At 49.0% G+C, this 12,247-nt stretch overlaps 1 protein-coding gene across 1 annotated transcript; it reads left to right on the plus strand.

Moving 5' to 3' along the window:
- Nucleotides 1-4,689: 4,689 nt before the first annotated feature.
- LOC109777801 (protein FLOURY 1) lies at nucleotides 4,690-6,098 on the plus strand. The gene has a single exon (XM_020336360.4). It carries the CDS (start codon nucleotides 4,918-4,920, stop codon nucleotides 5,791-5,793), a length of 876 nt encoding a protein of 291 aa, XP_020191949.1. The 5' UTR covers nucleotides 4,690-4,917; the 3' UTR covers nucleotides 5,794-6,098.
- Nucleotides 6,099-12,247: the final 6,149 nt, after the last annotated feature.

Consider the following 12,247-nt stretch of genomic DNA (forward strand, 5'->3'; position numbering starts at 1 on the left):
CCTTGGTGATGAACTCTCACGCACATGGTGCCTCGCGCCGTGCGTCTTGCTCATGGGGATGCGCATCAAAGCACACATCCAAGTGGTGCCCGAGCACCTCCCTCGTCGCACTGGTCAGGTCGGAGGCTCTCCAATTGGAAGCCCCCAAGCCCGTCCTAAGGGAGGCACTGGGCACGCCTTCCTATGCGGGAGGAATGGGCGCCCTAGCTGTGGGCGTGGAGCCTGAGGCGCCATCGGCGGGCGCACCAGCCTCCTGACGACTCTTGAGGAGGAGTCGCTTCTTCTTCTTGGGGGTGGTCTGTGGAGGTAGGAGGGCGCCCTCGTCGTCTGGGTTGTCAGCCGTCGCGGCTTAGTAGGCGCGCTCGAGGGAGCACACCGCATCCTTCTCATCGCAGGTAACCGTGATGATGCCGCCACTCCCTGGCATCTTGAGGACATTGTAGCCGTGGTGGGTTGCCGCCATGAACTTGGCGAGGGCCGGGTACCCAGGATGGCGTTGTGCGGGAGGCCGATGTGTGCGATGTCGAATTCGATGAGCTCGGTGTGGTAGTTGTCGTGCTTGCCGAAGGTGACTGGGAGGCGTACCTGCCCCAGGGGGATGGGGGAGCCGTCGGTCACTCCTGAGAAGGGCTTGGTTGGTAGGAGCTGATCATAAGGCACTTGGAGCGTCTCGAATGTCTCGACAAAGAGGACAGTGAGCCCCGCTCCACCGTCGATGAGGGTCTTGGTGACGAGGATGTTGCTGATGGTGGGCGTGTAGAGCATAGGAAGCGCGCCTCCGGCGGCCGAGCACTTGAGTTGGTCCTTGGAGTCGAAAGTGATAGCGTACTGCGACCACTTGAGAGGGCGCGTGGTCTCGAGCCTCGGGAGGGTTGCGTTCACCTCACGAGCGAACTGCTTGAAGATGCGATGCAAGGCTCGGTCCTGAGCACCGCCCAGGATGCAGGCGATAGCACGAGGTTCTTGGAAGCCCCCAGCCCCGTCATCCTGTCGATTGTTGTCGTTTCTCCTTGGTGGCGGCGGCAGCGGAGGGAGGCCGGCATTGCCCTGAGGACGGGCCTCACGATGCTAGTCACGCCATGGACCCGTCGCGAGGCTCATCACGCCAGCACTCCTCGCGAGGCTGGTCGCGCCCGTCCTAGCGAGGGTCGCGGTTGTCCCAGCGGCCTCCGTCGCGGCCTCCTCCACTACCGTAGCCATGGTCACCCCGCTTGGGGCGGTGACCGAGGCGCCCCTCACGGAGGGCCCTGAGCTCCTGGCAGTCATTGGTGTTGTGGCTGTGGACGTTGTGGAAGATGCAGAACGGGCGGTTTCCCCGAGGAGGTTCATCGTGGTCGCGACCACGCTTCATCTCAGGTTCGGCCGCAAGCATGGCGGGACCCTTGCGCTTTGCCTCCTTAGCCTTGACCTTCTTGTCTTCAGGATCGGCCTCCGGAAGCTCGAGGAGGGAGAGGCGCCCCTCTTCGGCCCTTGCGCACTTGTTTGCCATGTTGAACATCTCCAGGGCTGAGCACAGGTCTTCATGAATGGCGAGCTCCTCCTTCATCTTGACATCCCGGACGCCATCAGAGAACGCTGAGATGATGGCCTCGTCCGATGCCTTCGGGATCTTGAGGCGGACGTTCGTGAAACGCTGTTTGTACTTGTGCAAGGTTTCGCCCGGCTGCTGCTTCACACGCCGGGCGCGGTCTCGGGTGCCCTGGAAGTTGGCGATGAAGCGCTCGCGGAGCTCCTCCCAGGAGGAGATCGACCCCTTCGGGAGGTTCAGGAGCCAAGAGAGTGCGCCGTCCTTGAGGGCCATGGGAAACCAGTTCGCCATGACCTTGTCATCACCGTTTAGAGCTGGAGGAATTCCGCGGGGTCGGGGGTGCCGTCGTAACATGGAGGCAGGTCTGGCTTGAACTTGCCGGGCCATATGACATGGCGCAGCTATGGGGTGAAGGCGTGGCAGCCCGCTGCACTCACAGGTGCAGGCCGCATGGGTGGAGCTCGGTCTTGACGCCCGCGCGCCGCAACATCCGGCGGCGCGTGGTCCTGGTGCTGCCGCTATGGCGTGGGAGCGTGCGCGCATCAGCTTGCGGCCGTTGGACCACCTGGCAGCTTGCTTCATTGAGCGTCGGCGCTCCACGCGGCGGGTCGCACCGGGGCGCATCACGCCTGGGCTCGGGGTCGGCGCCGCGCAGAGGAGGAGGAGGAGACGCACCGTGAGCCATGTCGCCCGCCTAGGACGGCGGGGGAAGGAGCAAGCGGGACGGTGCAGGGTCCTCGCTGGCAGAATTGACCAGCTCGGTGATGCGGCCAACCTAGTCGTCGTAGAGGTCATTGGCAGGGCGATAATGCAGGAGCTCGCGCGCCATGAGCAACGCAGCCTGCGTGTTTGCCTGCCCGCGGCGAGCGTGGGAGGACGATGCCGTGGACGAAGTGGGTGACGGAGTGGCGGTGCGGCCGTCACGCCGCACGGAGGGTGGCAGCGACGAATCCTGCTGCTCGTGAGCAGTGGGGTCAGTTGCAGCGTTGGCCGCGGGGGAGGTAGAGTGGCGAGGAGAGTTGTTGCCCACGGATGACATTTGGGCGACTCGAGCTGCCCGGCGCTCGGCATGGACACGACGTGCGTCGGCCATGGGAGCGACGGAACGGAGGCAAAGTGAAGGTGGAAGAAGGACTTCGACACGCCCCTGCCTGGCGCGCCAAATGTTGGATTCAGGGCTCCGCAGACCCCAAGAAAGGTCCGAACTCTGGGGCGTCTGCAAAGATCTCAACCTCTCAAGCCTCGAGCTCGTCACCCTACAGCCTAGCCTCGCCTGATACACGCTCGAACGGGGAAGAAGATGGACACGGCAGTTTACCCAGGTTCGCGCCACCTTGCGGTGTAAAACCCTACTCCTGCTTTCTGGTGGATTGGCCTCACGAGGAGGTTTGGGGATGAACTAATACAGTGGATGAGCTGCCTCGCGAGGGCTCAAGGGGAGTGAGAATGAGTCGACCCGTTCTACGGTGGTGGCTAACCTATATTTATAGTGGCCTTGGTCCTCTTCCCTGGAAACTTGGGCGGGAAGGGATTCCACAGTGGCCAATTTGAAAGGGGACAAGAGGTACATCCTATCCTGACAAAAGGTGGTCTTCTCTTGCAAAGCTTCTGGTCGTGGCGCAACAATGGGCTCGGCGATGACATCCTTCCTGCCGAGCTCGTGGTCTTGGTCTCGTTGCACCAGAATGCAAACCTTTGGGGGATTCCTTGGGAACCCGCATCTGTCCTTGCTCCCTTAGCACCGAAAGGGAAACTGTCTCCTCTGCGCCAGCTGGTGCCCGCCTGCCTTGGTCGTCACGGCCCACGTCATCGCAGCCTCATGAGGCTGGGCACTTGCATAGGAATCTCCGCTCCTCGGGAGGCAGCCTGGGAGGCCGCTCCCTCTAGAGGTCTTGGCGTCATCCGCCTCGTGAGACCAGGGGGCCCTCGCGAGGGTCTTGTCTTGGTAGTCTTGCGGATGGGCCGTACCAGGCCGTCGAGGGAGCCACGCCGTGGGCCACAGGCAGGCAAGTCTGGGTACCATGGTTCCCAGAACGCCAACAGCTTCTTCTCGGTCGTCGAAAACAATTCTACTTCCTTTCACCGACATGTGGGACATCCGATATATGGGTCCACGTGTCATGCATCAAATTAGAGTGCAGGAACTTCAGGGGAGAGTCATCCCGCTCGTAGCACCATGGTAATAATGAATAATGAGTCGTCAAATCACAAAGCCTCATCTTTCTCGCAGTAAGTTGGACATACGAAGCAACCATTATTTCAGTATTTATTGAATCCGTCTTTTACTAAAAAATAAAGAAAATGGCCACTTGCGAAGATTTGATGCTAACAGCAAACCATATACCATATGAACCTTTCAAATACATGGATGATTCTGAAAAACAATACTCCCTCCATCCCATAATATAAGAGCGTAGTTGACACATTCACTGGTGGAGCCAAGAATTTCCTCCTTTGTATTCATTGGTATTCATTTGTGCAATGCAATAGCAACATGTCAACAAACTTGCAATAGTATATCAACCGATCAACAATTTTTTATTTGATATTTTATGGAATGCCTTCGCGTCGCCACCGGGCACAGTAGCTATGAGTCCCAGCTATTTGGGCCATTCGATGGCCTCCATCAACGGGCTATATTGATTCTTGATTTTGAGATTCACAAATTTAAACTACTACTCCTTCCATCTTATAATGTAAAGACATTTTTTAACACTAGTGTAATGTCAAAAAACGTCTTATATCATAGGACAAGTGAGTAGTATATATATAGATATAATCATATAAAGATCCCCAAAATTGCACGATTTTGTTTCATAAATAGCCAAATACTCCCATCCGCAAAAAAAAAAAATACTCCCATCCGCAGATCCGCTCGTTCAAAACACACTCCCGATCTCGAACTCGTCTAAAACACTCCCGGACCTAGTACTCCCAAACCACGTCACAGTCCCTAAAAAAACACGTCACGGACGCGTGGGACCCGTGTATTTGGTAGCCCACCTGTCATCGAATGGTCAGCGTCTTGAGTAAAGAACCCTCAAAGTGGTACCGACTACCCATGTCCCTTCATTTTCGGCGGCCCCCACGCGTCCCGCAACCCACGAACCGACAATGTGGACCCACACAAATCATGAGACCCACAGGGCAGCGATACCGCCCACGACTTATCCGAAGAAATCTCCCTTCCTCGACTGAACCAGAACCCTACTGCCGCGGCGCTTCCCCGGCTGCCCAGCTCCTGGCCATCCCCCAGACTCTTCATCATCTCCCCTAAATCCCCACGCCGATCGATCTCCAAGATTTGCCCTGGCCCCGAGCGATTCCATCTCCCCAATCAGAATTCTATTCGCCTGAATCGGAGCAGGACTGCCCCCAGTCCCGTCGTCATGGGCGGCTGGAACCGCATCTCCAGTGCCGGTGGTCTGCTGAAGCCGCTCGCCGGCGTCCCTTTCCGCTCCATGCCCGGCGCCGGCGCCGCCTACTTCATCGTCGGCTCCGCGCTCGGGGTCTTCGCGATGCTGCACGCCTCCGAGTCCGAGGTCGGCCGCGAGTGGGCCTCCGCCGCGCACTGGGCCGCCCTGTCCCGCTCCGTGCGCGCGCACCACGTGCTCGTCGTAATGTCCCTGATCTTCCTTGCCGCCAAGGTCTGGCGCCTCGGCAAGCGCTGCGACGAGGTGGAGGGGCTCGTGGGGAGCGCGGGCGCCACGGTGCAAGCGGTGCGCGTCAGAGGCGTTGTCTGCACCGTGTGTGGGAGTGGGACGAAGGCACGGGTTCTCAAGAACGGCAGCTCGGCCCACACCGTGGAGCGCGCCCGCTCTGGCAGCTGCTCCGACAAGCCTGTTTCGCGGTCGCTGGCTTCTGAGCTGGAGCAGGAGGCCGACACGGAGGGCGAGGACATCGCGAGCGAGGTGAACGGCGCGGAAGAGGGCAACGTGGAGCGGCTCAGGCGGCGGCTCGTGCGGGAGAGGAGGCTGAAGGAGGCCGCGCTAGAGGAGCTGGAGAAGGAGAGGCGCGCGGCGGCCTCTGCAGCTGACGAGGCCATGGCCAAGATCGCGTGCCTGCGGAACGAGAAGGCGCTGGTGGAGCGCGAGGCCAAGCAGTTCCGGGAGATGGTGCAGCAGAAGCAGATGTACGACCGGCAGGTGATCGAGTCTCTTCAGTGGATGATCAATAAGTTTGGCATGCAATCCAGGGAGCCTGAGTTTTCATCCGAGCGAGCCGTGTCAGAGACAAGCGAGGACGACCGAGACAAGCGGCTGTAGATCCTGCTTCCTGGTAGCTTGATGGAGTAGAAACGTTGGCCTGAAGCTGGGGAAGTTCTTGACAGTTCAGGTTCTTCATTTTGTATGGCATTCAGCAGCCATATAGGGCCTCCTAAATTGCCCAAATTTTGATAGCTGGTGCTTCTGTGAGATTACTCAAGCAGACAAAACTCTGCAGAGATATATGTAATATCCACCTGTAAATATACCATCCTTTGCAAGCTCCTAAGATGTGATTAATAATCGTACTAGATGCTTCAACTGCACAAATGCTCAATGCTATCTGCTGGACCCTTTAAGTCTTATTATGTGAACTCAATAGATGTGTGTACTAGTCTTTTGGTACATGATACTGGATTTCTAAATGCAAAAATCTTCCAGTTTCAAGTAAGTCCCAGCTTCGGAATACCTCAAAAGGCATTTACGAGTTTTGACTGTGTTGATTTACAAGCCACATTTGCTTTCTCGCTTGATTTCTTCATGATCAGGCTGAACTTGAAAGCAGGGAGGGTTCAGCTATTTCCATTTTTTATTGTGCTGGCAGCACTGCTGTTTAATTGTTCTTGGACGGTGAAATCTTGGTTTGCTAGTTTTTCTGTGTATGATTCGTGCTTCTATCGGCAGTCTTGCATACTAGGGCACTATTACTTCACTGGTTGATGTGCTATTCACTAAAAGTAATCATTAAGATGCTATAAAGTCAGCTGTCAATTGTAAGTTAGATAATTCACATTGGCAATTATTTTTCACCATATGAAGATATTTTCGTCAAAAGATATTTTTGCAGTGGTATTTCTTCTAAAAAAGCATTATAGTGGCATATGCTAATTTGAAGCCAATTTACAGGTTCTCAAATTAAGCAAATCTCATACTCCCTCCGTTCCAAAATAGATGACTCAATTTTGTATTAAAGTTAGTACAAAGTTGAGTCATCTATTTTGGAACGGAGGGAGTAGATAGTACATATTTACTGTGCTGGTGACGTGTTTTGCACTGTAGTATGATATAGATTCATTAGGCAAACTTGCATCCGGTGGTAGACAACGGTAAATAGGACCGGTGAGTTTTGATCCAAGAATTTCCTTCCCGTTTGGATAGCTCTCCGTCCAAAAGCCCCTGAGCCGACTATCTCCTGGCAGCTAATCAGTAAACGACTTCTACGTAACAGTTTGAAGATTGGAGGTGCCCTCTGGCTGGACTGCCCAGTTTTCTTAATCAGTTCCAGATGTGTGTATAGCGCTGAAGCCACTTTTGCCGGCACAAATACACTTTGTTCATCAAGCAGTCTGTCATTCATTGGCAAAGTCAGCATTCATTGTAATTTTTTAGCTTCCCTCACTGAAGTTTTGCCAAAATCAATATTTGCTTTCTATTTCTAGTTTTTAACAAAGGGGATGCGGATACATACTTCTTTTTTAGAACTTGATGTAGATAATAAGAAATATGATGAGTACCTGCTAATATACTTTCCTCTCGTAGGCTTTGTTGTGCCCTAATCGCAGTTGTTTGCATATAGAAGCAATCTTTGCTGAACTAAGAAATCTAAGATTATCAATTCGCAGGAGACAATTGGTGGAATGGTCTTCCTTTCTCAGGCAATCCTGCAAAAAAGAAAAAGTAACACCTCGTCTGGTTCCTAAGAATTGAATTTGATCCATCCAATTGAACTTTAAATCTAATTCTGATAGAATCTCATTTTGATTCTAAAAGATTCCAATTCCAATATTTATGTTTCGATGTCATATGGAAATTTCACTGCTTAGAATTTGAACCATGTGTTGATGGATAAAAATTTACTTGGAATCAACTGATATTTGACCAACATTGTCAACGTACAGACTAGTTACTTAGCTGTCATCGACAAACCGAATTACACAAGTATATCCAATGTAGGCTTCTTAGACATTGATAATTAAGTATTCAACCTTGCACTACAAATTTTCACAAAATTGTTCAAAATTATGGGCATTGTCCACGTGTTGAGGAGCAACTATGATCTTATCGGCGGATCAATTCATGCAAGTGGGTCCCACATATGCCCTTTTGTAAAACTTTGATATTTAAAATTTCATTCTCGCGTTCACACCATAATTTTTTTTATGAAATTCTCCGAAATTTCTAGGGGCATTTGTATGTGTAGGTCTCAAGAATTCCATTTGATTCTTTGTTGATAATAAAGAATTGGTTTAGTCATATTCCATGTCACCGGAATCGGATTTGGAATTTATGATTCAAATTCTTGTGGTAGCCAAACACTTCTATTTCTAGAATCTAATTTCAATACCCTTCTACACATAGTGCAATTCTTGTGGTAGCCAAACACCCCTTTTGTTTCATAATGTTGTAAATATAGAATTTTTGAAAATTCAAACCTCACAAACTTTGATCAAGTTTGTTGAGAAAAATATTTACATCTAGAATGCCAAATATATATCATTAGACTCATCATAAGACGTAGTTTCCTATTTATATATTTGGCATTACAGATATAAATAATTCTCTATATAAACTTGATCAAACTTGAGAGGGAGTACGATTTGATCATCTGTATGTCATTCACAAAGTCTATACACACTACATTGGAACGGAGGGAGTATGATTTTGACCATCTGTAAGATTATTCTCAAAGTCTATATGCACTACATTCGAACGGAGGGAGTATGATTTTGAGCATCTGTATGTCATTCACCTGATGACACTTAGTTATATGATGAATAATTAACTTTATAGTCTAATGATTGACCAATTCACATGAAAGAACAATAGAGGAATTGGTTTGCATTACATGGAGTAAACCCCTATTTGTGAAGTACTTTCAGTAATACTGAGAGAGGAAAATCTTAAATGGATTTGCCTCACTAAGAACAAAAGATTGCATAACTCTCAAAGTCGTCTTGGCTTCAATTGTAAGTCATGATGCTCTATGCAATGCTCTTCTTTTACGGTATTACTTAATACTAGAGGATATACGAGGATTTTTGTCGCCTAGAGTGGATTATTAGTCAATTGATGCAATAGTAGTTGGTCTTTTGGATTTATGGACGCACCGCCTATATAAAATGATCTCAACCTATGACATATTATGCCATGAATGTCCAATTGGTCACTAAACATGCATATGCTTACATTTATGTAGCATCTATGTCGTTAAAGATGCTACCACTGAACCTATGAACCTCGGTCCAATTTTGTCGATACAAAAACCTCCAAAATCTCAATTACATGTACTTTTTAGCATATACTGAAAATGCAAAACATTTACAACCACATTATCTTCGAATCATTTGTTACAACTAGCAAAACAAGTGAGATTGACAATTGTTGGGGAACGTAGCATACTATTTCAAAAAATTCCTACGCTCACGCAAGATCTATCTAGGAGATGCATAGCAACGAGAGGGAGAGAGTGTGTCCACGTACCCTCGTAGACCGAAAGCGGAAGCGTTTGTTAACGCGGTTGATGTAGTCGAACTTCTTCTCGTTCCGTCCGATCAAGTACCGAACGTACGGCACCTCCGAGTTCTGCACACGTTTAGCTCGATGACGTCCCTCGAACTCTTGATCCAGCAAAGTGTCGAGGGAGAGTTCTGTCAGCACGACGGCGTGGTGGCGGTGATGGTGAAGTGATCCGCGCAGGGCTTCACCTAAGCACTACGTGAATATGACCGGAGGCGTAAACTGTGGAGGGGGCCGCCACACACGGCTAACAATGTTTGATGTGTGTTCTAGCGGTGCCCCCCTCATATATAGGTTGGAGGGGAGGAGAGGCAGCCAAGGGGGTGCCCCAAGTAGGAGGAATCCTACTTGGGCACCTCCCAATTCGGCCTCCCCCCTTTCCTATTCCTATTCGGAGTAGGAAGGGAAGAGGGGGAAGGGGGAATCCTATTCCCTTTTTCCTTTCCTCCTTCCCCTTTCCTTCTGCAATTTGGCCAGCCCATATTGGGGGCGGGCGCACCAGCCCCTTTGTGGCTGGTGTGTTTGCCCTCTTGGCCCATAAGGCCCATATCTTTTGCCGAGGGTGCCCGGAACCCCTTCCGGTGACCCGATAAGTACCCAGTACCCCCGGAACACTTCCGGTGTCCAAATACTATCGTCCTATATATGAATCTTTACCTCTCGACCATTTTGAGACTCCTCGTCATGTACGTGACCTCATCCGGGAGTCCGAACAACATTCGGTCACCAAATCACATAACTCATATAATACAAAATCGTCATCGAACGTTAAGCGTGCGGACCCTACGGGTTCGAGAACTATGTAGACATGACCGAGACACCTCTCCGGTCAATAAACAAAAACGGAACCTGGATGCTCATATTGGTTCCCACATATTCTACGAAGATCTTTATAGGTCGTAGCATAATGACAACACATGTTATTCCCTTTGTCATCGGTATGTTACTTGCCCGAGATTCGATCATCGGTATCTTCATACCTAGTTCAATCTCGTTACCGACAAGTCTCTTTACTCGTTCTGTAATGCATCATCTTGCAACTAACTCATTAGTCACTTTGCTTGCAAGGCTTCTTATGATGTGCATTACCGAGAGGGCCCAGAGATACCTCTCCGATACTCGGAGTGACAAATTCTAATCTCAATCTATGCCAACCCAACAAACACCTTCGGAGATACCTGCAGAGCATCTTTATAATCACCCAGTTACGTTGTGACATTTGATAGCACACAAGGCATTCCTCCGGTATCCAGGAGTTGCATAATCTCATAGTCGAAGGAATATGTATTTGACATGAACAAAGCAATAGCAATAAAAATGAACGGTCAATATGCTATGCTAACGGATGGGTCTTGTCCATCACAACATTCTCCTAATGATGTGATCCCGTTCATCAAATGACCACACATCTCTATGGTTAGGAAACTTAACCATCTTTGATTAACGAGCTAGTCTAGTAGAGGCTTACTAGGGACACGGTGTTTTGTCTATGTATCCACACATGTATCAAGTTTCCGGTTAATACAATTCTAGCATGAATAATAAACATTTATCATGATATAAGGAAATATAAAATAACAACTTTATTATTGCCTCTAGGGCATATTTTTCAGTCTCCCACTTGCACTAGAGTCAATGATCTAGGTCACATCGCTATGTGATTTAACACCCATAGTTCACGTCTTTATCTGACTAACACCCATAGTTCACATCGCCACGTGACTAACACACAAAGGGTTTACTAGAGTCAATAATGTAGTTCACATCACTATGTGATTAACACCCAAAGAGTACTAAGGTGTGATCATGTTTTGATTGTGAGAGAAGTTTAGTCACCGGGTCTGCCACATTCGGATCCGTATATTTGCAAATTTCTATGTCTACAATGCTCTGCATGGTGCTACTCTAGCTAATTGCTCCCACTATCAATATGTATTCAGATTAAGACTCCGAGTCATCCGAATTGGTGTTAAAGCTTGCATCAGCGTAACCCTTTACGATGAGCTCTTTATGACCTCCATAACCGAGAAACATTTCCTTAGTCCCTTTCTGGTACTTCAGGATGTTCTTGACCGCTGTCCAGTGATCCACTCCTGGATTACTTTGGTACCTCCCTGCTAAACTTATAGCAAGGCACACATCAGGTCTGGTACACAGCATAGGATACATGATAGAACCTATGGCTGAGGCATAGGGAATGACTTTCATTTTCTCTCTATCTTCTGCCATGGTCGGGTTTTGAGTCTTACTCAACTTCATACCTTACAACTCAAGTAAGAACTCCTTCTTTGACTGATCCATTTTGAACTCCTTCAAAATCTTATCAAGGTATGTACTCATCGAAAGTCTTATCAAGCGTCTTGATCTATCTCTATAGATCTTGATGCCCAATATGTAAGCAACTTCACCGAGGTCTTTCTTTGAAAAACTCCTTTCAAACACTCCTTTATGCTTTCCAGAAAATTCTACATCATTTCCGATCAACAATATGTCATTCTCATATACTTATCAGAAAGGCTGTAGTGCTCCCACTCACTTTCTTGTAAATACAGGCTTCACAACAAGTCTGTATAAAACCATATGCTTTGATCACCTTATCAAAGCGTATATTCCAACTCCGAGATGCTTGCACCAGTCCATAGATGGATCGCTGGAGTTTGCACACTTTGTTAGCACCTTTAGGATCGACAAAACCTTTTGGTTGCATCATATACAACTCATCTTTAAGAAATCCATTAAGGAATGCAGTTTTGACATCCATTTGCTAGATTTCATAAAATGTGGCAATTGCTAACATGATTCGAACAAACTTAAGCATTGCTACGAGTGAGAAAATCTCATCGTAGTCAACACCTTAAACTTGTCAAAAACCTTTTTCGACAAGTCTAGCTTTATAGATACTAACACTACTATCAGCGTCCATCTTTCTCTTGAAGATCCATTTATTCTCTATGGCTTGCCGATCATCGGGCAAGTCAACCAAAGTCCATACTTTGTT

Source organism: Aegilops tauschii, chromosome 2 (assembly GCF_002575655.3).
Source record: "Aegilops tauschii subsp. strangulata cultivar AL8/78 chromosome 2, Aet v6.0, whole genome shotgun sequence".
Classification (NCBI taxonomy): domain Eukaryota; kingdom Viridiplantae; phylum Streptophyta; class Magnoliopsida; order Poales; family Poaceae; genus Aegilops; species Aegilops tauschii.

Bases quoted from the DNA above. Each gene is read 5' to 3' on its own strand.
- LOC109777801 (XM_020336360.4), top strand. From the start codon at position 4,918: ATGGGCGGCTGGAACCGCATCTCCAGTGCCGGTGGTCTGCTGAAGCCG.